Source organism: Saccostrea echinata, unplaced genomic scaffold (genome assembly GCF_033153115.1).
Source record: "Saccostrea echinata isolate AGI-Se365-2 ecotype Australia unplaced genomic scaffold, CSIRO_AGI_Sech_v1 ptg000009l, whole genome shotgun sequence".
Classification (NCBI taxonomy): Eukaryota; Metazoa; Mollusca; class Bivalvia; order Ostreida; family Ostreidae; genus Saccostrea; species Saccostrea echinata.
The window spans coordinates 14,299,591-14,325,063 of NW_026889758.1; the positions used below are offsets into that span (position 1 = coordinate 14,299,591).

The following is a 25,473-nucleotide window of genomic DNA, read 5'->3' on the forward strand; positions in this document are numbered from 1 at the left end:
AATAGGGAATCCAAGTTTTACATTGAAATATGTAGAAAAAATCTTTAAAAATCTTCTCAAAAACCACTGGGCCAGAAAAGCTGAAACTTATGTGGAAGCATTCTGGGGTAGTGTAGATTCTAAATTGTTCAAATCATGACCCCCAGGGGTAGGGCGGGGCCACAATAGGGAATCCAAGTTTTACATTGAAATATGTAGTAAAAATCTTTAAAAATCTTCTTCTCAAGAACCACTGGGCCAGAAAAGCTGAAACTTATGTGGAAGCATTCTGGGGTAGTGTGGATTCTAATTGTTCAAATCATGACCCCTTGGGGTAGGGCGGGCCACAATAGGGAATCAAAGTTTTGCATTGAAATATGTAGAAAAAATCTTTAAAAATCTTCTTCTCGAGAACCACTGGGCCAGAAAAGCTGAAACTTATGTGGAAGCATTCTGGGGTAGTGTAGATTCTAAATTGTTCAAAACATGATCCTGGGGGTAGGGCGGGGCCACAATAAGTACTACAAGGGGGAATCGGGTGAAAAACAGCAAGGCCAAAGTTACTCAGGTGAGCGTTGTGGCCCATTGGCCTCTTGTTTTACTTCCTGATTGAATTTAAAATTAATTTGATTTATGTTTAAAAAATACTTCATTGTTCTTGCAGATACGTTTGCCAGTAAAGTAGCAGCTATCAATGACAGGTACGCTGACTCATCCATTGGGAATGTCACAGGAAGTAATGCCGTCAATGTTTTCCTAGGTATTGGCTTGGCATGGACAATTGCTGCAATATACCATGCAGCAAATGGCAAGCCTTTTGAAGTAGATCCAGGTGCACTAGCATTTTCGGTCACCATTTTCTGTATCGAAGCAGTTATTTGCTGCACGATTATTGTGGTGCGTAGGAAATTTGGAGGAGAACTGGGTGGTCCAACTAAGCTTCGGATTCCAACAGTTATTTTCTTTGTATCATTATGGTTGTTTTACATCATAATGTCATCAATGGTTAGCTATTGTGTCATTCCATCATTCTAATCAGACTGTAGTAATTAAGATAATTGAGCACTCTCTACTGCTCCATACCAGCTATTTAGTTATGCAGGACAGGCGGGGACATGGGGGATTTTGTTGCAGATAAAAATGCTCAAAGTTTTCTTGTTGTCTATGCAATCTTTTGTTATTATCCAAAGATTATGTGACCAGCATTGAAATGGAAATACTAGAACTGATGCTTACTGCAACCCCAAAACCCTGACTGAGAGAACCATATTGTCTTAAAAGAATTGAACTTTTCAGGATGGATTTGGTTGTAAAGGGTGGTTTTTCCTTACCTAATGTAAAGGATACCTGTAAATTTTTTTTTCATAGAAAGGAATCCAAAGCTTAAAAAAAATTCCAAGAAGCAAGTCTAGTTGAAAGGAAATCTTCCATCACCGTGATTACATGTAAAGGAGAATGTCCCCTGAACTTACTAAAATAGAAATTTAATTGAACTTCTTGAACACCGATATCTTGAACACTAGGAACATGTCCAGTTGATTTGGCAGTCCTGACAACTTTTTCTTTATATTTTTTTAACCTTGTTACATGTATCTCAAATCCTCAGATATCTCAAAGTTTAATCTCTGAGTTTGAGATAAAGAGATTTGACTGTATCTGTACTTTTAGTTATCTTTAATTATGACAACTTTCTAACAAAAAATTAAAATTACAATAGAATATAACATATCACACAGGTAGAAAAAATAAAAATGGAGTCAGTAATATATCAATTTGAGTGCTATTTCTCTTAGATCACTCGGCTTTAAATATTGGGTAAGAGGTTTATTTATTTACTTGATCCTTTTTTTTGTATTGATAGAAGCTCATGAACTAGAAATAATGTATATTCTTTATTGTTTTTAGGTGGAATTATCCTTTACTTGGTTTCATATTTCTTTTTGCATTTTTTTATTTACACTTATCCCATCTCATGAATTAAGGAGTAATTTTGATTTTACAACAAGTGTGTTTAGTGCACAGGTACATGACAAACCTTCTACCTCTTTTGTGCATGTCATATTTATGTTTTGTACATGTATTGCTTTCAAAGCAAGTGGACATGAAATACCTACATGACCTAGAAATGAGCATTCTCATGTCTCTGTTAGGGTCAGTGAGTAATACTACGTTGTTTTGGTTATTGTGAGAATATGAGCATCCATAGTTTTGCATCATGCATGAATTTTATCTATACCTCAATGCTTGAGCAGTAATGCAGGTGTCAGTGTCTTCTTTTTTTTTCTTTTAATGGGTGAAAAAAGATTGTTTGTGTAGAAATAATACTATATTGCAAACATGTGTAAAGCTTTTCCAGATATTAATTTTATTATTTTGGGGGAAAGGGGGGGGGGTGTCATGATACACTTTTAACAAAAAATATCAGCAATGTTGAGAGATAGAATTTACTAGACAGAAGCAGGCAATAACTTGGGTATACCCAGGCACTTAGATAAAAGTAAACATTCTAAGTGAAACATCTCCTTCTACTTTATAATTTTTTGTGTTTAATTTATTTTTCATTTTGAAAGCTATGAACTGAATTATTTTTTAAAGGGATTTCTTTTGTTTTATTTCTATATTTTGTTTGTTGTTATTTTTATTTTTTAGTGTTACGCATTTATTATCATTTGTACACAATTCTACATTTACATTGCATGAATGTGAAATATGCAAGCATATAGAAAATCAAAGTCACTGCCAGTCAGATCAAACAGGACTTAAAAGATCAAAGCAGCAGATTTCTGGCCTAATTTTACGTATAAATTTCATTATGTATGTATATTAGTTGGTTTTACCAGGCTATATGAAATTTCTATGCATTTAGTACATGCATGTAATGGACTATATTTAATTTTAGTTGACGAAAAATTAATTGGTTTTTTTTTTTTGTGTATAAAAGTATTAATTCTTTTTTTTTTACACTGAAGTGACTGTCTTAAAGTATATATACATATTGTTTTTAGTATAATTTTCAATGTAATCAGTACAGTTCCTTCCTAGTCGTATATCACAAATGTATCAATTCTCACTTTCATTAACGGTAAATTCTGCTAGAAACAAGCAAATGAAAACAAAGCTATTAAAAAACTGGAATAATTCTCATTGAATCTGAAACAGTGATAAGTTTGATGTTATTCACAATTTTTCCAAGTGTTATGGGCTATAAATGATATACCATACATAGATCCAGAGAGGCCTCATAAGCATTGTACTTTGGTTGTCAATTTTTCCTTCTCATTATGGCATTGTACAAAAAAAATCAGTGATGTATGTTTGTGATTAGAATGTCCAGTAAATAACCACATATTATCTATTAGAAATCCTAAAAATATTCAAGAATTGTCTCATTGTATATTGAATTTTAGTCCTCCCAGTTTGTTTAAACAGGAGGCATTGTTTTTTAATTATATGCAGAAGTTGTTTTATACTATGTACCATCTGATATATATTGTCTCCGCTGTCTCGACATTTTCTTTCCCATGCTTTGTAAATACATCATTATTCCAAATCTGACCTACATTCCCATCACCATTGGTTACCATCACCATTGGTTACCATTAGTCCTTGACATGTTACCATTGGTTACCATGACTCCAAGGATTATTGGTGGTGATCCTTGAATTGGAATATATATAGAATCTCCAATGATGTCACAGTGGTCAAGATGTAAATTAGAGTTTGTATTTAAATGTCACCAATTGAAGTTTTAAGAGACATAAATATCTTCTTTTTATCAGTTTTTTTGTTAAGATGTGTACGAGATCTGTTACAATATAGAACCCATTTTTTCTGTGATACTAACATGTAAATAGGCATAATATATTTATTAAAAGCATTGCAAAGTCATTCAAATGTTATTACACACATACAGTACTTGTGAATAAGGTGTTGATTAGTTTTGGTTTTGCACATGGACACATAGTATTTATTTAAATTTTGAATGAAAATTACAAATATATAGCATCAGTTTTGTACATTTCTTGTTAAACCACCACCAAATGGTTATTACTTATTAGTGTGATAAACCCTATCAAAACAATCCCTGGCAGTGTAGCTCTGGTTTTGTGTTAGTTATTTCCTCAGTGTACATGAGCAATGAAACAGGTTGCTTCCTTGTTGAACCCCATTCCAGTTATTTAATTTCCATGTTTAGATATTGTGTTGTTTTTGCATTCAATAGATATATTGTTTCAAAGTTTGGTTGTCATTTGAATAAAGGGTTGAATAAGATAGGACATTGAGTGTTTTCTTTTCTTATGCTCTAACCACTTATATTGCCAGCAGTACATTTGCCATCCTGCCATCTATTGGTCCCTGAACTTTTGCATTTAGCTAAATTTTAGAATCTGCACAGACTGACTTCAGTGCAACTTTGCCTCACTGTGTGGCTTTGCCTCACTGTCTATGAGATTAATATATTTCTATAGACAGTCAGAAACAGATTTACGTGTATTTTGTTGAGGACATTAATATCAGAGGGATACACTAATGAATGTTCGACATTTCAGTCGATGGAAAATAAAGACGTATGCTGGGGAGAGGAATCCAGCGCTTGATAACAATTTGACCAATTTGGTATTCAGAATATGAACTAAATGCAATGCGAGTGCCTTTTCCAAAAATGAAATTCAGGACCCTTGGATCAGGGGTTCTTGAGTTAGGTGGGGCTACATGTACATTGATTGTATAGTGAAAATGCATTAATTCTTTGAAAATCTTCTCTGATCCTGGGTATTTAGCTGATAATTTATGTGCTTAGTTATGATGAACAAGAGTTGTGAACTTCATAGCCCAAGGTCACGGTTCTTTTGGTCATATAGTGAAAATGCATTAATTCTTTGAAAATCTTCTTTGCTCCTTGGTACATGTATTTAGAATACAAACAAAGTGCAGGTTTATGATGAGCAAGAATGTCTTCCAAAATTTTGAAATTCATGGCCCCTGGGTCAGGGGTTCTTGGGTTAGTATGGGGCTGTATTGGTCATTAGTGAAAATGCTTAAGTTTTTTTTTTGCTCCTGAATATTTAGCGGACAAACTAAGTACATAGTCATGATGAACATGAGTGTTTCTCCCAAAATTTAGAAATATATGGACCTTGAATCAGGAGTTCTGGAGTATTGATGGAGCTCCATTGATCATTTGCCTTAATTAAGTCTTTGAACATCTTCTGCTTCTCCTGGGTATCAAGCAGACAAACTAAGGGCATGGTTATTATGATGAGTAAGAATGTTTCTTCCAAAATTGTGAAATGTATGGACCCCTGGTTCAGGGGTTTTGGGGATGGGGGTCTATTTATTATAAAGTGAAGATGCATAAATTCTTCAGAGAGCTTCTCTCCCCTGTATATTTAAAAAACAAGGTGCATGGTTTTGGCAAGCAAGGGTGCCTCTTCCAACTATGAAAGGTTTGTTTCTGGTGTTACACCAGGGTTCTTTTGATTATATAATGAAAATGCATAAATTACTCCAAATCTTCTCTACCCCTGGGTATTTAATGGATAAATTAAGTGCATGGTTATGATAAGCAAGGTTGCCTCTTCCAAAATTGTGAATTTCATGGCTCCTGGGTCAGGGGTTCAGCTGGTATTAGGGTTGTATTGATTATATAGTGAAAATGTGTTAATTCTTTAACAAATCTTCTCTGATCCTGGGTATTTAGCAGATAAACTAAGTGTATAGTTATTATGAGTAAGGGTACTTCTTCCAAAATTGTGAAATCCATTGCCCCAGGGTCAGGGGTTATGGTGTTAGGGCAGGAATCTATTAATCATATAGTGGAAGTGCATTAATTCTTTGAAAATATTCACTGATCCTTGGCAACAGAGTACAATTAACATTGTAATGAGCAAGTGTGTTTTTACCAAATTTGTGAAATTCTGGACCATTGGATTAAGTGTTCTGGTACTGGGCAGGTACTATTAATCTTGTAGAGAAATTTGTATTCTTCTGAGAGAAGTTATTCCCCTTTGCTATTCAACTATGTTAGTTAATCATTGTAAATCATATAGTTGATAGGTCAATCGACTATAAGTATATGCAATATTTTTTTATGTTTAATACGAAAAGTACTCCCATAGTTTTTAAGGTCATGTAGACTTGTAAATAATAGATAAATAAAAATGAGACAAAAATACCCGATCTTTATCTTTGTATATTAAATGTTCTTTAAAAACAAGAGAGGCCAGGGTGGGAGAGAATAAGATGGGTTTACTACATGGAAGCACTACTGTAGGGTGATAGTGACGAATGGGAGTGCATTAGCATTGGCAAGTACTAATAGATCTACACTATGATTTGTTACTGAGAACTAGATTACAGTACATCTATTTTGTTGATCCCTGCTCATCCTATTTCTGTTGTTTTTAGGCAACATATCTTCATCAGTAATGTTGATCTCCCCTCCGAGTTTTATTCTATACGTTATCGGTCCTTTACAGTGTTGTATTATAATCAGGAGACCGTCATTGAACTTCTTGTTTCAATAGTGTAAGCACTTGTGAAAATATCAAAACATTTCTTTTCACGAGTGAAATAAATTCCATATTAAACTAAACATTTGATTTTATGTTTATTAAGTTTTCTTGTTTCTTTTTTCCCTTTTGTCCCTATCACCCAATAAGAAATGAAAAAAGGGTGAAAGATAACGCACAGTTATCGATCTCATAAAAACTACAAAAAAATTATTTACAAATATGATAGCACAGACCCCTGCATGGAAATTCCAGAGGTGAGATCAGCTGCCTAGGAGAAGTAAGCATCCCCTGTTGACTGGTCACTCCCGCCGTGAGCCTATGCATTGATCAAGTAGACGGAACAACCAGTAGGATCATAAAGCATCTTAAGCTAAAGTCAAAATCTTTCAGTTGTATTAAAATGTAGACGTCAAGCAGACCAAAATTAAATTTTTTTGAATATTGCTTCACAAAAGTGTTGCTATCTGCATATTAGTTCTCTTTCTAAGGAAGAAATTCTTCAAAATCATATGTCAGTTTTGAATATTTTTAATATTCCAAACAACCAAAATGAATTTGAATTACCTTATCTATATTGGATTCCGAAACTTCATAAAAATCCTTACAAAGAAAGATACATAGCGGGTTCCAGTAAACATTCAACCAAGCCTCTTTCTTCACTCCTCACTAAGATATTAACAGTAGTGAAGGGGAAACTTTAAGAGTACATGTACTATGCAACAATATAATCGAGAAGTGGTGTAAATCGGATGTGGATACTTAAAAATTCCAAGGAACTTTTGGAAAATTTGAAATCACAAGATTTTACCAAAATCAACAGCTTAAAAACTTATGACTTTTCAACTTTATATACAACCATTCCCTACGATAAATTAAAATCCGGGCTTTTTGATATCATTGACAACTGCTTTTTCAATAAAAATGGAACTCGTAAATTTATTTACCTTGTCATTGGTCATTTGCAAAATTATTTTGTTAAAAAACATTCTGATTGTACACACAAGTACTCTGAAGTTGACATTAAAAAGATGCTTGAGTTTCTGACTGACAATATCTACATGTATGTGGTTTTTGGAGACCAGGTCTTCCAACAATCTATTGGAATTCCAATGGGTACCAATTGCGCCCCGTTATAAGCAGACCTTTTTTTTGTATTCATATGAAGCAGACTTTGTCCAAAATCTTATACGTGAAAAGAAGAAAACACTTGCTGTGGCCTTCAACTCGACATTTAGATATATCGACGACGTATTGTCAATTAACAATGGTTATTTCCATTCTTATGTCGATACGATATATCCCGGTGAGCTTGAGATAAAAGATACTACAGAGTCTGACACATCTGTTTCATATTTGGATATTTTACTTGAAAAAGACGTTAATGGTAATCTAACAACCAAGCTTTATGATAAACGTGATGACTTTAACTTTTCAATCGTCAACTTCCCTTACTTATGCAGCAATATACCTTCATCACCTGCATACGGGGTTTATATCTCTCAGTTGATTCGATACGCAAGAGCATGCTCTACGTATGTACAATTTCTAAAACGAGGTAAATTATTGACAAACAAGTTGTTGAAACAAGAATATCAGCAGTCTCGTTTAAAGTCATCATTTCGTAAGTTCTACGGTCGATACAATGACCTTGTCAGCAAATACAATTTATCATTGAGTCAAATGCTGACTGACGTTTTTCATACTAATTGTTAGGCCATTATTTACACACTGAATTGTCGACGGATTTTTCCGTTATTCCTGATCATGACAAGGAGCACACGGCGGGTGTGACCGGTCGGCCGGGGATGCTCACTCCTCCATGGCACCTGATCCCACCTCTGATGTTTTGGAGGTCCGTGTTTGCTCTGCACCTATTTTGTAATGTTTAATGGACTTTTACGCTTGAATACTGTTCGTTATCTCCACATATTTCATTAATTCAATAATTAATTTAAACATTTTACAGCTGATTGAAAATTTGACTTAAGTCTAAGTCTGTTTCATGATCCTGGGGCCTGGTCTCCAAAGAGTACATAAATTTTGTCAACGAAGAATTCCACCATCTTTTTAATATCAACTTCAGAGTACTTGTGTGTAGAATCCGAGTGATTTCAACAAAGTAATTATGGCAAGCAAAAGATGTTAAAATTTTCGAGTTCCGTTTTTATTGAAGAAGCAATTGTCTATGATATCAAAAAGCCTAGTTTTAAATTTATCGTGAGGAATGGTTGCATAAATTTAAGTGTAGAAAAGTCGTAAGTTTTGATGTTATAGACTTCTGGAAAAAAAAATCGGTGATTTTAATTTTCTAAAAGTTCCTTAGAGTTTCTGAGGATCCACATCTTCTAGAGCACAGTACATCTGAAGTTTCTCCTTCACTGCTGTTAATATTTTAGTAAGGAGTAAAGATAGGGGCTTGGTAGAGCATTTGTGGGATCCGGCAGTGTATCTTTGTAAGGATTTTTATGAAGTCTAAGCTGTCTTTTCGAAATGCATTGGCATAGGTAGTGATGTCATAGCTGAGCGGTTGTGAGACGTCATAGCTAAGTGATTGGTAGTAATCATGTTGGTCAAAGATTCCTCTACCTGGTCAACTTACCATGGATGGAAAACTGTGTGAAGTCCAGCTTTGCAAAAAATTACCAGTATGACCTCAAATTTTCCTTATCTTGCATTAAGCTTAGGGAATTGGAAAATAATCATTAAACTCCTTGTATAATTTACTATTTCAACTTTACCATATCTCAATGGGCTTGACTTTAAATTATTGTATGTTGCATTTCGCTTATTTTCCTGAACATTGTTGATTACTTACATCGTTCATACAAATATTTCATTAGAATAAAACTGCGGATCCAGACTTACATTTTTCATATTTTGTACTTCGATAATCACATATTGATTTACATACCCCTACAAAGAAACATTTTCCTGGAAGCATTTTAATCAAACTTAAAATTTGCTACCTTTACTCTCCGTAGATTTTAGGGTCACATTTAATGATTTTGCAATGTATACCAATAGAAGGGCATTCGTCTTGTAGACATACATACATGTACAGTGTCTCTCGTTATGTCCCAGTTCTCTTCTGTTAATACTATAATGGTTATTAAAAATTCAGAACTAGACACAGTGATTATTTTAACAAAAATCCCCTCCCTACAGTGTCATTTTCTTCCAGTGTAAATGTAGAATTTCCACAGAAATAACCTTGACCCTTCACCTCCGTGACCACTGCCTGGTGATTTCCACAGCTGACCTCCTTGACGACTTTTGCAATGAATATTTCACCAGAGGGCCCACGAAAGGTTCTGGGTTGATTGAGCTTGATTTTATTCTTATGGTATTGAAGAGCGATTCTAGCAGAGGTTCCTGACCCACAAGGAGATCTATCTACCTGAAAAATTGACAATAAAAGTTTTGCTGTAGTCAAGAGGAAAGTAAGTTAGGTAAGTGCGTGGTTGAAAAATGATTTAATCAGGATAACTCTAAAATTTTCACTAATGATAATTAAAGGATGATTTTTTCCTCTAAATATTTCAAGATTTTTCCATCACTTTGATTTAGCCGTCCTGGTGCAATATTTTCAACGTTGATTTTGTGATACAAATATCATCTGCACTGAAGTTTACATATTCATCTTGTTGAAATTAAACGCTTATCAACTGAGTATCATATATATTATTTGGGTCAAGCAAAGTTGTAGGCTAAAGGAAATTCTAGTAACCCGTATATAGTCAAAAAAATACAATAACCAAACCTCTCTTTCAGCAAACACACACATAGTGTCTGTTATTTCATCTGCATTGCCATCGTTTCCGTCCGTTAGAATCGTACCGTACAGAAACGACACGCCATCAGTTTCTGGGTGCTCCAGCATCAGTTGCGCTCTCAAAATGTCTTGAAAGGAAATTTTCAACCATAAAAAAGGAAAGATAGATTTAAAAATTTAAAAAGCAGTAGATCAAATTTCAATGTTAAATTAGTGACATGCTCGGACCCAGGAATGTTTTTCCTGCTGGGTCCACACCACTCAAAAAAAAAAAAAGGAGTGAAAGAAAGAAAAGCCAACGCAAAATTTTGACAATAAAAAAGGGGGTACTTTTCTTTAAGCAGGGATCGGTGTTTTTAGGGGGAGGGGATCCAAAGTTTAGTTTTGGTTACTTTGCTATACAAATTTCATAACAATGACATTCCCATGGGAACCCTCCTGACAGCAACCTCCCCCCCCCTCTAGATCCGCGCATGCAGATGGACTTTATTATAAGCGAATACAACGCGAACCAACGCCGTGCAGCTGCGGAGCCCACAATGACAACGCAAGGTATTCAGCCACTGGAATACAGAGTTTCTTTCCTGTTTTGTGATGGTATATGATTTGTTTTATCCATCATGTTGTGTCCATTAAAAGTCATTGTCGTCTAAGTTAAAATTCGCCCAGTCGTTTTCTTATTTGTAACATAATGCTGTACATAATAAATAATAAAGCATAGAATAAATTTAAGTTAGACTACATCGTGATCTTTATGATGACCTCCAATTAATTTCTCTTGGGCGCGGACATCAGATACAGGCCAGTAGGAAGCAATTTCAGTTTGGGGGGGGGGGGGCACAGCCATACATTTTGAATTGGAGGGGCACTATTAACTAACAAAAATTCCTTGACAAGCAAAAAAAAAAAATTTAAAAAAGGTCATCAGACGTTTATATTGAGGGGGCACAAGCATATGGTAGCTATGTTTTCTATAGTAGTCTATATATCGGAAAAATTATTGGGGGGTGGGCACGGCCCTCCGTGCCCCCCCCCCCCCGCTTCCTACGGCCATGAGATAAAGTTCGTCTCAGAAATGAACAAAGCCACTATGATCCCAATCATTGAACGTTGAAGAATGTATACATTTTCAATTTTACTGTTAAATTCTATAAATGATATAGATTATGATGCTTAAAATGAAGGTAGACCTTGGGTTAGATTGTGTTAATTATTATAAGATAAAAGTTTTTAATCGTGCAGGTTCGAGGCAATGCATGATAGGGGAAGGGGGGGGGGGGTGCATACTGTATGACTTTAATTGTATATTTAATTCAATTTCTAAATTTAAGCATTCATTTTAGTGTTATTAGGAAAGAAAAGAATTGCTTCCAAAATAAAGTAATAGACTGGAAATTCAAAATATTTTATACATACAGTACGTATACCCTAAAAGGATACTGGATTCCATCTCTCTCACTCTCTCTAATTGGGGGGGGGGGGGGGGGAGGGGGGCTGTCTATGTTACTCTCAAGTTCTACTGTGGTAAGTTTTCTCCTGTGGGCGCGGTTCACGTGCACAAGCGACACTTACATGTCTATCATCGTGTAAATTATAAGACTTTACACATCTTAAGTGATCTGACGTTTTCATAACTTTCATTATTAAAGTGTAAAAAGAGATTCTTTTTTTCACTGTTTTGGGACCTTTGTGCAAGTGGATTATTGTGTGAATTCCGACCCGTACATGTCTTATGCAAGGTATTGATCGAGTGAGTCTTGCATCAGGCATTCAGAGGAATACACAATTGTAAATCCGTGAAATTGCAACGGCGATTGAGGGTATATATATCAAGTGTTAAATGTGCTCTGCATATAAACTTCTCATCTTCTATAAGAAGCACTGAAATATTTTCATAGTATCATATTTCCCACTTAGAACAGTCTCTTCTTTAATTTTTCGTCGAGAACGACGAAAAACAATGCACTCTATAAATAGATCGAGCTCGCGTCTTTGTTTAGAGGGTGTTTGTGAAGAATCACGCCCTTTGGTTTTAGCAAATAGCACGAGTTTCTTTAGAACAAGTCGTGTACATCTTTTTCCCAGAATTCCAAATTACGCAAGCGCACTTGCAGTTTCATCCCACCGTAACTAGTCAGCCCGAGGGCTGACTAATTAATTTTCTTGTTACCTCTAACCACTACTGCGAAACTCCGCCGTTGTTCAAATGTGCAAACTAAAATAAAGCCCTTTTACCTGTAGTGGCTCCGGCCGCTGCCCTCAGCTCGGACACTGACGAGTTCCTGACGTCCAGACCATACTGTCCTGCCGACAGAATGGCATAGAAAGCTCCTCCGTAAACAATGTCGACAGTTATTTTACCATAACCAGGGACCTCCACAGTCAAATCTTAAAAATAACATGTCTTCCTTATAAAAATTTATCCTAGAAACAGTTTATCAATTTAATATGGACATATAATAAAAGTCCATTAATTGTTTACGAAAGCCTATTAGGATCAAACTATGGTAAAAAAAAAAATTAAAAGGCGTTATAACGCCTTTTCAAAAGGCGTTATAACGCGAAAAAAGGCGTAATAACGCCTTTTGAAAAGGCGTTATTACGCCTTTCCAAAAGGCGTTATTACGCCTTTCTAAAAGGCGTTATTACGCCTTTTAAAAAGGCGTTATAACGCCTTTCCAAAAGGCCTTATTACGCCTTTCTAAAAGGCGTTATTACGCCTTTTAAAAAGGCGTTATAACGCCTTTCCAAAAGGCATTATTACGCCTTTCCAAAAGGCGTTATTACGCCTTTTAAAATGGCGTTATTACGCCTTTTAAAAAGGCGTTATTACGCCTCTTTTTTTTTCAATACATGACTTACTTAGCCCACCCTGGGGGCTGATTATAATTAGATTTCGAGGAAAAAAGATTTTTAAATGTGTAAAATATTTTCAGTGTTAAACCAACTTAGTCCTTCTCTGATGCCAGACGCTTCTACCAAGGTGTATGGATTTCAGAAATTTTGTTGAAGGCTAATTGCTCATTATACCTATGCAAATACTTTGCCTGTTTTTTACCAAGAGGAGAGAAAAATATTTCAATGACATTAATTTTTAATACGTGGCTAGCAAAGCCCAAAGCTGGTTCTGCCTATATCCTGGATTTTCAAAAGTAGAGTGTTGACTTCTCTTAATATGCATGCAAAATGCAAACAACTGTCTGCGAGATGTGCAGGAATATAGAAAATACTATAATTTATAATATTAAAACTATAATCTAAATATTGCATAAATAAAGATGGCTTTGGTTCAATCTTTCATATATTTACTATTTTAAAATAACGCCTTTCCATTTTTGGATACAACTCCTTTTCAAACAGGCCGGTAGTACGAATGTGAGTTGGGGGGGGGGGGTGTCCCCCTCCCCACTTTTTGGGAGAATAGCCTTGCTATAGTTTAAATATAAAAAATCATTAATTGATTGCTTGGTCCCTTAACATTTTGTTGCAGTATGGTTAAACTCGGGCAAGTCATTGCATTTAAAAAAAGTTTTACCGAAAAATTAGAAAAAGTTTCCCCTCAAGTTTAGGCAGTTTATTTTTTTTTTCGGGGGGGGGGGGTCTTGTTTTTTTGTTTGCTTGTCAAATTTATGGGAACCCCTCCCCCCCCCCCCCCCCACACACACACTTTAAAAGCACGGACCTGTCAAAAACATAATAATGGCCCTTCAAAAGGCATAATAACGCCTTTTCGAAAGGCGTAATAACGCCTTTTGGAAAGGCGTAATAACCCCTTTTTAAAAGGCGTAATAACGCCTTTTGGAAAGGCGTAATAACGCCTTTAAGAAAGGCGTAATAACGCCTTTTGGAAAGGCGTAATAACGCCTTTTTAAAAGGCGTAATAACGCCTTTTCTGCGTTATAACGCCTTTCGGAAAGGCGTAATTACGCCTTTATTTGCGTTATTACGCCTTTTTTCGCGTTATAACGCCTTTTGAAAAGGCGTTATAACTAGGGATGGCAATTTCTAACCGGTTAACCGATTAGTCGGTCGGAACGATGGCAATCGGTTAGAAAATCTGTAATCGGTTAGTCGGAAAAAAAAATTAAAATATAAGTAAAATAGAGAGCATTCTTCTAAAAAATTCATTTTTTAAAGAAATTCTTGCTTAAACGTTGATAATTTAGCGTTTTCACATATTTATTTAAGCTGATTTGGAGGTATTTGTGGCTCTCAGGATTAAAATTGTGGGGTAATTGGATAGTCTGTGATGTGTTAATTACTGTTAAAACACCACGTCGTTACCCCCGACTGTCCTGTAATTCTTTAATGATAATAATCACCGTAGAGCATTTTGAATTGGTGTGTGTATCTTTTGCAGTTATCTATCTATCTATCAAATTAAATTATTAAACAAACATTGTAAATTAAGTGATACAGTTAAGACTTAGTTTCGATTATGGTGACAATGAAGAATAAACTTGTGTGACATTCGTTTGGAAAATTATCCAAGATTTTTCGGGCATGTTTCATGGTTTTCTGAATTTTTTTCTTGTCTATTGAAATAAAAAAAATATATGCATGTAGTTTTCTGGTCAAGAATAAAGATAAAAAGAACGTTTTTGACCTCTAACATCTTTTTTAAGACTTCTTGCGCGTAGGAATAAAGCTACTTGAATAAAAGTCCAGAAAATGTGTAGTTTGATACGATTAACCGGTTAATCGGTCGGAACGTCTTACGGTTAACCGATTAGCAATTCTGTATTCGATTGCCATCTCTAGTTATAACGCCTTTTAAATTTTTTTTTACCGTAGTTTGATCCTAATAGGCTTTCGTAATTGTTGTAATATTTTTTTTCTCAAAATAAAAAAAAATAAAATAAATAATTATAATAATTAATAAATAAATAAAAATGAGAGGTAAAAGAATCAGTATTTCTAAGGTCATCGTTGGTCGATTTTTCCCCCCGAACATACTGAAAGCAACATTTAAAAAAACACCTTAGTTTATGGTTCACAATTCTGCTCTAGTATCCACGTTGTGAAAGATAAAAAGAAAATGGTCGTTAAAAATACACCCTCTGTAAACTAACTTTTTTTAATTTACAACTTCTCGTCGTTAAACTGCATAAGGCGGATGAGTTAAAATCGCAATCCGACCCGAAGTCGAAAAGAGTCACCAAAGAAAAACACTAAAGGACCTGGGACCCGTTTTAAGAAAGAACTTACGACTAAGACTGAAACGTAATTTTATAGACCAAAATGTAATTTTGAGAATATCTTTCCTTTTCACATTAATTTGAAAATGTTTAAATCTTTTTAAAAATAAATTTAGATAAATAATTCAAAGCAAGCAATTTTTAAAACAGAATCATCGAATTTGCCAGATTTTATTATAAACTCATGATTTGTCTTAGTCCAACAATCAAATTGAATTTGAATTACCAAACCCAAACTGGATTCCTAAATTACATAAAAATCCCTGTAAACAAAGAAACATAGCGGGTTCCAGTAAATGTTCTACCAAGCTTCTTTTTTACTTCTCATTAAATCATTGACAGCAGTGAAGGAGAAACAGCAGGAGTGCTGTACAATATATTCGAGAATTGGTTTAAATCAGATGTTGATACTAAAAAAACTCCAAGGAACTTTTAGAAACTTTGAAGTCACCAAGTTTTACCAAAATTAATAACATCAAAACGTACAACTTTTCAATACTTTATACAATCATTCGCCTGAACAAATTAAAGTCCAGGCTTTCAGACATCATATACTAGTATATAGAACGCTGCTTTTTCAATGAAAATGGAACTCATAAATTACTTACCTTGTCATTGGTCATTTGCCAAATTATTTTGTTAAAAAAAAATATTATGATTGTACACACAATAAGGTAAACCGAAGTTGATATTAAAAGATGCTTGAGTTTCTGATTGACAATATCTATGTAGTTCTTGGAGATAAAGTCTTCCAACAATCTGGAAGCTTGAAGCTGTAAGCTTCATTTTGAGACTTTTTTGAATTAAATAAATTAAAGAGTTATCCTTCCTGGCTGAAGATCAGATATCCTTAAACAGGGTCAAGCCTAGTAGGAAGAATCAGCCCCTAAGATTGTACGGTTTGCTTATGGAAAAGTATTGAGCCAAAGTTGAAAGTTTGATGCATGCCTACCTGGTTTGAAGACAAAACACGGCACACTTTGGAACCTTACTGCGCCGGTGTTTTGTCCGTCATATGTGACGTAAGCAGTCACTGGTCCACAAGGACATTGAATGTTTATCTGAGTTTCTGGAACGGTGACGTTTTTAATGAGCCCCTTTTCTATGACATAACGTCCTAATGCGATTACAGCGTGTCCACACATTGTAGAGTATCCCTCATTATGAATAAAGATAGAAGCAAAATCACACTTTTCTATATCCGAAGACACGAGCAGCGCTCCATACATGTCGTAGTGTCCTCGCGGTTCCCACATTAACAGTTTCCTGTAATCGTCCAATTCACTTTTCATGTAGTTAATTTTATCCAGAAGTGTTTGACCCTTGATTTCAGGACATCCATTTTCTATAATTCTTAAGGGCTCTCCACCTGTGTGCATTTCAGTTGTGGAGATTGACACAGGGAATACAAGAGGCATGGCGATTGTTCTGTAGCTCTGTTAAATGACCCCAGAGTCACGCTTTTAAAAAGAAGCTCCTCCCACTTAGTTAAACCTACCTCAGTAATTTCTATGTCGATTTTATTTCTGATTTTTTTTTTTATCATAATCAATAGTTCATTCAACTACTGGATGCATTCTTAAACTAATAAAGATATAAAACATGTATGCAAAATATCTTCAGTTAGTGTATGCAATGATAAGATAATTGATCGTTATCATAATTAGTATATACATGTACATTGTTTACATAATTTTTATTCTTATCACCAATGTAAGTATTGTTTAAATAATGTATATATCCATATCACCAATTAATATATGCATTGTTTAGACAGATCTCCATATCAGCTAGGTCATCTTTCAAAAATTATTTGTTTGCCCTCTCCCGACAACTGGATACAAATGACCCGATTCAAAACTTTTTTAAACCTCCAGGAAACGATAATTCTTTTTTCTTTTTAATATTGAATTTTCTCATCCTGTCATCCTGTTGACATTTTCTGGAAGAAAAATTCTCACCTACCTACCGACCCAATTTTTTTCACCATCAGCCAGGAGAGGGCAAATAAATATTATTTTAAAGATGGGCCTCACAATTAATGTACGTCCTTGCTTGCATGGAACATTTTTCAGTATGTCACCAATGTTTGAATAGCTTGAAAAACTATCCAATCACCAATATATGTATTGTTTAGTAATTTCTCCATAACATCATAGTATGTAGTGTTCAGCTTATTTATCCATTTCGTACAGGCATATTAATGTGATTTAGGTATAATTCCATTGTATTATTTACCTAGTTCATATATTTAAGATCATTATACACCTAATTTATTTGTGAAATATGGAGATAACGAACATGCAGCAATCAAGCTCAAATTAAAGTCCATGCATTGAAACATGCAATACAAATCCGGAGCAGAGCAAACACGGACCCCTGAAAGCATCAAAGTGGGATCAGGTGCCATGGAAGAGTAAGCATCCCCTGCGACCGGTCACACCCGACATGTGCTTCTTGTCTTGGTCGGGCAAACGGAAAAATCCTCAAACAATTCAGTTTGTAAATAATGGCCTAACTTTAAGTATGAAAAATGTCGGTCAGCATTCGACTTAATGATGTATTTGCTGACAAGGTCATTGTATATACCATAGAACTTGCCAAATGTTGACTTGAAACGACACTGTTGATATCCTTGTTTCATCAACTTGTTTGTCAATAGTTTGCCTCGATTTAGAAATTGTTCGTACGTAAAGCATGCTCTTGCGTATCGAATCAACAGGGAGACATAAAACTCCACATGCAGGTGATAATGGTAAATTGCTACATAATTAAGGGAAGTTGACGATAAAAAAGTTGAATTCATCACGTTTATCATGAAGTTTCGTTGTTAGGTTACCATTAACTCCTTTTCTAGAAAACTATTCAAATATGAAACAGATGTGCCAGACTCTGTTGTATCTTTTATTTCAAGTTCACTAGGATATATCGAGTCGACTTACGAATGGAAGAAGCTGTTGAAGGCCACACCCACAGCAAGTGTTTTCTTCTTCCCATGTAGAAATTTTTAATAAATTCTGCTTCATATGAATATAAAAATAGGTCTGCTAATAACGGGTTAATATTTGGTACCCTTGGGAATATCGACAGATTGTTGGAAGACTTGGTCTCCAAAAACTACATATAGATATTGTCAATCAGAAACTCCAGCATTTTAGAATATATTGTTCACATAATTTACCTACAGTAATTTATCTCTATACATAACATCATTGTATGCATTTCAAAGTTAATTTATTCATATACATACGTGTATACATTGATAATTTATCCATGTCACCAAGATTTGCATTCGCCATTGTTTCCATTTTTCATGCATTGTTCGGCTAATTAGATATTATGTGCAGTGTTACCTTACTCACCATTAATCTTTTTCACACCATTGTACGTAAAAGTATACATGTAATTTAGAATACATTTGTTTGTATAGTGTTTTATATACATACCAATACAATTTTTTAACTTGATATATCATAATGAACTCGAAATAAAGGACACTACAGAGATTGCCACATCTGTTTCATATACTTGGATATTTTACTAACAATAGATATGCAACTAACAAATAATTAGCAAACGGAATGACTTCAGCTTTTCCATCATCAACTTTCCCTATTTAAGAAGTAAGAGTAATATTACACAATCACCCATTAATAGGTGTTCCTAAATGTTTCAAGCGTGTTCTTCATTAATGCAAAACAGCATTGGGACAATACATTTTAATTTTCATGTTTATGAAAGGTTATTATTAATATGGTATCTAAATAGATGTTCTATGCATATTGCCACTTAAATAAAGGGTTGATTCGTACATTTTATGATTTAGTTCTTATTTTCTGCCGTGTTGTTATCGAGTATCATAAGACAGCTTTGAGTGCAGTATCTACTGCAACAAAAATCCTTTCCCTGCGGCGTCACTTTCTTCCAGTGTGAATGTAGAATTTCCACAGAAATAACCTTGACCCTTCACCTCAGTGACCACTGCCTGGTGATTTCCACAGCTGACCTCCTTGACGACTTTTGCCTTAAATACTTCACCAGAAGGTCCACGAAAGGTCCTGGTTTGGTTGATCGTGACTTTATTTTTAAAGTACTGGAGAGCGATTCTAGCTGATGTTCCCGACCCACACGGCGATCTATCTACCTGTTAAATTGATAATAAAACGTACTGGCTAATGGAAGTCACATTGGTGTGCTATATAACATAATTACGGTAAGTGTCCTTTCTGACATATTTTATTTCTTAAATAAAATCTGCAACATGACGACTTTAAAGTCGCCATGTTGCATATTTAATTTAAGAAATAAAATATGTCAGAAAGGATATAAGATTAATAATGTAAATATATGTCTATTTTTAATAAACCTTTCTGTAATCAGCCCATATCCATTCCGTACACATTGAGTCTGTAGTTATTTTCTGTGTTACTGAAACTTTGCTGAAAACTTTGTATACATTTTGGAAGACGTAGATGTTTAAGAGGTAAAAGATGTGGAAGAAGTGGGTGTTTGATAGGTAAAAAAATATGGAAGAAGTGGGTGTTTGATAGGTAAAAAATATGGAAGAAGTGGGTGTTTGATAGGTAGAAAATATGGAAGAAGTGGGTGTTTGAGAGGTAAAAAATGTTTAAGAAGTGGGCGTTTGATAGAGAGAAAATATGGGAGACGTGAATGGTTGAGAGAATTAAAAAGAAAGATAAAGTCTAGAAAAGGTAAACATTTTTCATATAGATTTGCAATATATATCACTTAAATTGTAAACGTATTAAGTTTCCTATTTTTATTATTTTTTTTTTTTTTTTGATTATCCTTCCATGCACGGTAAGAATATATACCGATTATACATGACATCGACAGGCAAAGAAAAATTTAACAATTGAACAAAGAGCTTACCTCTCTTTCAGCGAAAACACACATGGTGTCTGTAATTTCATCCGAGTAGTCATCCTTTCCGTCTGTCAGAATCGTACCGTACAGAAATGAGACGCCCTTCACGTCTGGATGAACAAACTTCATCTGTGCTCTCAAAATGTCTTATAAGAGATCGACAAACAGATAAAAGATCAGTTTTATTATAATGATGCTACAAATGTATAAAAGATTGAAAGTATTAAATTAATTTGGGACTTGAAATATTCTAATTCTGTATCCAACTTCACACAGTCCTCTGCTTAAACTGGTAATCACTGAACAAATTTCGAAGATTACGAACATTATAAAGAAGTTTAAGATAGATATTTGTTGTATTTAAAAAATAAAAATACCCTTATTCTTAAGAAAAACGAAACATTTATATAGCATCCTATTTCAAGATACATATGGTACAGATATTTATGTCGTATAAATATAGAGTCTGGGCTCGCTGTTTTCAAATAAAGGATTTGACACAGCAAAGACAGGCCCGCAGAACCCGGGAAAGGGGGGGGGCTCCCTTTTCTCTGAGTATGGTATTTTGCCATAGTAAATTATCCTTTAGATGCTGGCCCCCCTCCCATTTTTTTTGCTATAAGGTCGAGCACTGAAAAAATCCGGGATTTGGACAGTGAAATGGTTTTTTTTGGGGGGGGGGATCAAATTTTTTTTTGGAGGTTGCCCCCTTTTGAAACCGTTGCTACAGGCCTGAAAGAAGAAGGACATCATAAACATTACGCATTACGCTTAATGTAAATAAACTTACTCTGTTAGTTTAAACTGTGAACCAAAATTTCTTTAAAGTAATAGTGTTTTACCTGTAGTGGCTCCGGCCGCTGCCCTCAGCTCGGACACTGACGAGTTCCTGACGTCCAGACCATACTGCCCTGCCGACAGAATGGCATAGAATGCTCCCGAGTAAACAATGTCGACAGTTATTTTACCATAACCAGGGACTTCCACAGTCAAATCTTAAAAATAACATGTCTTCCTTTTAAAAATTTATCCTAGAAACAGTTTATCAATTTTATATGGACATTTAGTTATTTTACCAAAGACAGGAACCTCCAAGGGTAATTCTGGATTGTATAGCGCACTTTTTAATATCAAAATATTTATTAACAGTTATAAAAGATAGAAATTCAAATTTAAAGCAATATGAGCTTCAATTTTCATGTCGGAAATATTTGTTGCAAAATCGTAATTAACTATTTCAATGACAGAAAAAAGAATGTTTATAAACTTCTATTGTTCATATTTGCGATGGCAGAACTATCTATAAGCTTTGACTGAAGCAAAATTACATTATAGTCATCCTGTACAATATTGATTTCTTATACATTCCATTGTACAGAAATCTTTCTTGTGAAAAAAATACTTTATTTTAGTCTTATTGATCATAAAGGATTAAATTACATACAGATTGATCACAACAGCACATTTTAACAGCAAAATAAAATTTTCAAAAATGCAGCTCATATTGCTTTAACAGAAAAAAGGACAGTTTATAAATAGCAGTGACGTTATATTTTCTGTACACTGACGTCGCAGCCAGTTTATAGATCATCTTTTTACGGTGGTATATTTAGGGCATTCAGATATTTTTTTCTTCTTATGTTGGAAAATAGGGTGTTTTTCGCACGACATAAGCCTTTTATCTCATTTCGCACGACTATGCGTGTAGAATGAAGTCATTTCATCGAAAAACAAAAAGACCTAAATGAACCACTAGTGCAAGTATTATTTGCAGGTATTTATTTGACCTTTTCTGTAATGAACATTTTAAGAAAAGGCATTAGCACTTTAGTTATCTATCAAATATGTTTTGTGAACATATCATCTTTGATTCCTTGGGGACAGATGGTGGTGAAGAAAAAAAAGAAAAAAAATGTCTTGGGAATGTAAATTCTTCAACTTGAGTTGTCCTTTTTTAATCTCCCTGGTGAAATATTCATTTGCAGTTGCGTGGTGAACATAATGATTCATTGATTGATTTAGTGTATTTTAATGTCCCCTGCGAGGTTATTTCACAAACAAACACACATATTTATATTTTCTGTATTTCTTATTTTGCTATGAAGCCTATACTATTCATTGGCGGATCAAACATGGAAGACTCGGGGTTTTAACCCCCCCCCCCCATTTTTTTTCTCCGGGATATTTGTGTAGATTTTAAAATATTATATTTTTTTACGTATTTAATTTTAAGTATTATTGAATAGAAATAAATTAACAGAAAACCTAGTAATGAACAAAATAAATAATATTATTTGATCGACTGGATACAATTACTTTAACCCCCACCCCCCGTGAAATTGCTTCATCTGCCTCTGTAATGTCTGAATGTATAACGTAGTATTCTGAATCTCTGAATGTATAACGTAGCATTCTGAAAACACCCAGGAGTGGAAAGCAAATCTATACAATCAATCATGATAATATCGCGTTAACATCGATTATGCGCGGATCTAGAGGGGAGTCGGGGGAGGGGTTCCGAACCCCCTGGAATTTGCAGATTTACTACATTTATATACTAAAGCAAATTAAAAAAAGAAATTGGACCCCCTAGAAAACGTGGAACCCTGTAAAGTTGGTAGGAATAGTTATACAATAAAGAAGTGAAGTGAATCGGCCAAAATCCATCTTCAGTTTGTTTTTTTGTTTTTTGTTTAATTGTTTATTTTGCTTGTCAAGAGATTTCTGGGTTTGAAATTTTTTGACTGGGGTGGAACCCCCCACTTCCCCACCCCTGGAAAAAATTCCTGGATCCGCACCTGTCGATAACCCCTCTTTAAAATGAGTTTGGTATGAAAATATTTGTACCAACCCCACCCCAAGAAGTGTGTAATCCCTTAAGTCAGGGCTTTCTACAGACCTAGGTATTGAAGACTGCATGGTGATATCAAACTGATGATGCATATGAAAAGTATCAGTCATTTCAGAAAGCATGATGCATACTGCAAATGATATGTAAATATTCAATATAAAACCGTTCAATATTAAACTTTAAATTTGACTTGAAAATATTTCTTTAAATTTTTTTTTAATTTTTTGTACACTGTGTAGTGGGTAAATTTACCTGGTTTGAAGACGAAACATGGAACACTTTGGAACCTTACTGCGCCGGTGTTCTGTCCGTCATATGTGACGTAAGCAGTCACTGGACCACAAGGACATTGAATATTTATCTGAGTTTCTGGAACAGTGACATTTTTAACGAGTCCTTTTTCTATGAGATAACGCCCTAAAGCTATAAGACCATGACCACACATTGTAGAGTACCCCTCATTATGGATAAAAATGACGGCAAATTCGCACGTTTCTATATCCGGAGACACGAGCAGCGCTCCAAACATGTCGTAGTGTCCTCGCGGTTCCCACATTAACAATTTCCTGTACTCGTCCAATTCACTTTTCATGTAATTAATTTTATCCAGAAGTGTTTGACCCTTGATTTCAGGACATCCATTTTCTATAATCCTTAATACATGTCCTGCCGTGTGCATTTCGGTTGTGGAGATCTTTACTGGAAATGTAAGTGGCATGGCGACAGTCCTTTGGTCACTAGTTGTGTTTGGAATGACCTACTGAATCTTATCTCTACTTGTATATTATATGGGACACTGCTGTCTCTAAAACAGAGAAAAAATGCACAACTTTTTTTAAAGAACTTCCCGGCTTTTTGGAAAATCATGTCTTCGTATGTATTTGATACTTTTTGAGAGTCCCGCATTGTGCAGAAAGTCGTACATATGAATAGGTCAATTCTTAGCTGAAAAAATTCTACATATATCAAATTGAAAACTTTTTTTTCATTTTAGTTTATATATATATATATATATATATATATATATATATATATATATATAAACAAAAACGAACACACATACAACAAAAACATACATACCTTTTACCTGCAGATTGTAATTTGATTTCGTCTACAGGTGATGTACTGGGTATTTTGATACTACATTGCTTTCTCCGCTTACACGGATGCATATTCACGGATCAAAGCATTCCACTTCTCGGACCTGTTACCATGTTTTATGATATGAATAATTTATATAAATCTAATTCATATTGAGTTTGAACAGATTAGAAACTTTAAATGACAAGAATGCAGATGGGCGACATTTTGTACGCTAGACATATTTGACAGGCATACAGCATCATGTTTTAAATTAGGTAGAGGAGGGAGGATAAAAGACAAGAATAAAAAACAAGAGGCCCTTGAGCCACATCTCTCACCTGAGCACTTTGGCTAGAAAAGCAGAAAGTGGCCCGATCCTACCCTCCGGGGTCATGATTTGAAGAAACTTCAATCAGGTGCTTCCATATAAATGTGACTAATTGTGGCTTTGTTGTTTTTGAAAACAAGTCTTAAAGATTGTTCCCTATAGTTTCCTATGTGATACTTTGACCCCAATTGTGGCCCCACTCTACCTCCGACGGTCATGATTTGAACAAATTTGAAATTTACACTGTGTAGTGAAGGTTTCAACTTTTTTGGCCCAGTGGTTCTTGAAAAGAAGATTTTTAAAAGATACCACCAAATTTTCCCTAATTCTTAATTATCTCAACTGTAAAGAGATCGTTGCCCTTCCTTTGAACAAATTTGAATCCCCACGGATGATTTGTGGCAACTTTGGTTGAAATTGGTTCAGTTGTTCTGGAGAACATGTGAAAAGTTTTCAGACAGATGGATGACGGACAAATTGTGGTCAGAAAAGCTTACTTGAACTTTCAGCTCAGATAAGCTAAAATAACAAGAGGTCCAAGGGCCACTACGCTCACCTGAGTAACTAATGGCCCTTCTTGTTCTTCATCAACAGATTCTTTTTCTTATATATTCCCGTGTAAAATTTGATCACCTTTTATGGCCCATTCCTATCCCTGGGGGTCATGATTTGAACAAATTTGAATCTACACTATCTGCTGATGCTTCTTAATAAATATGATTGTTCGTGTTTTTGTTGTTCCTGGGAAAAAGATTTTTAAAGATTTTTTTTTTTTTGTATGAATTCCTATGTAAAATTTTGATTTCCTATTGTAACTCCACCCTACCCCTGGGGTCATGATTTGAACAAACTTGAATATA

General features: G+C 34.8%; 3 protein-coding genes across 4 annotated transcripts in view; 1 reads left to right on the forward strand and 2 right to left on the reverse strand.

Moving 5' to 3' along the window:
- LOC133181822 (sodium/calcium exchanger 3-like) overlaps nucleotides 1-1,342 on the forward strand; it is a 60,642-nt gene extending 59,300 nt beyond the window's left edge. For both annotated transcript variants that reach the window (XM_061316444.1, XM_061316445.1), the window contains one exon: nucleotides 644-1,342. In XM_061316444.1, the coding sequence (XP_061172428.1) occupies nucleotides 644-1,014 (371 nt within the window). In that variant the 3' untranslated portion in view covers nucleotides 1,015-1,342. The remainder of the gene's footprint in view (nucleotides 1-643) is intronic.
- An 8,119-nt stretch (nucleotides 1,343-9,461) lies between these two features.
- Nucleotides 9,462-16,994, reverse strand: LOC133181830 (trans-L-3-hydroxyproline dehydratase-like). Its single transcript, XM_061316457.1, has 4 exons — nucleotides 16,417-16,994; nucleotides 12,502-12,654; nucleotides 10,255-10,394; nucleotides 9,462-9,891 (listed from the first exon to the last, which is right to left on the reverse strand). The coding sequence occupies exons 1-4, from the start codon at nucleotides 16,880-16,882 to the stop codon at nucleotides 9,631-9,633; spliced, it is 1,020 nt and encodes a 339-aa protein (XP_061172441.1). The 5' UTR covers nucleotides 16,883-16,994; the 3' UTR covers nucleotides 9,462-9,630.
- A 94-nt stretch (nucleotides 16,995-17,088) lies between these two features.
- LOC133181831 (trans-L-3-hydroxyproline dehydratase-like) lies at nucleotides 17,089-24,403 on the reverse strand. The gene is made up of 5 exons (XM_061316458.1): nucleotides 24,283-24,403; nucleotides 23,455-24,007; nucleotides 21,194-21,346; nucleotides 20,358-20,497; nucleotides 17,089-19,608 (listed from the first exon to the last, which is right to left on the reverse strand). Exons 2-5 carry the CDS (start codon nucleotides 23,918-23,920, stop codon nucleotides 19,348-19,350), a joined length of 1,020 nt encoding a protein of 339 aa, XP_061172442.1. The 5' UTR covers nucleotides 23,921-24,007; nucleotides 24,283-24,403; the 3' UTR covers nucleotides 17,089-19,347.
- Nucleotides 24,404-25,473: the final 1,070 nt, after the last annotated feature.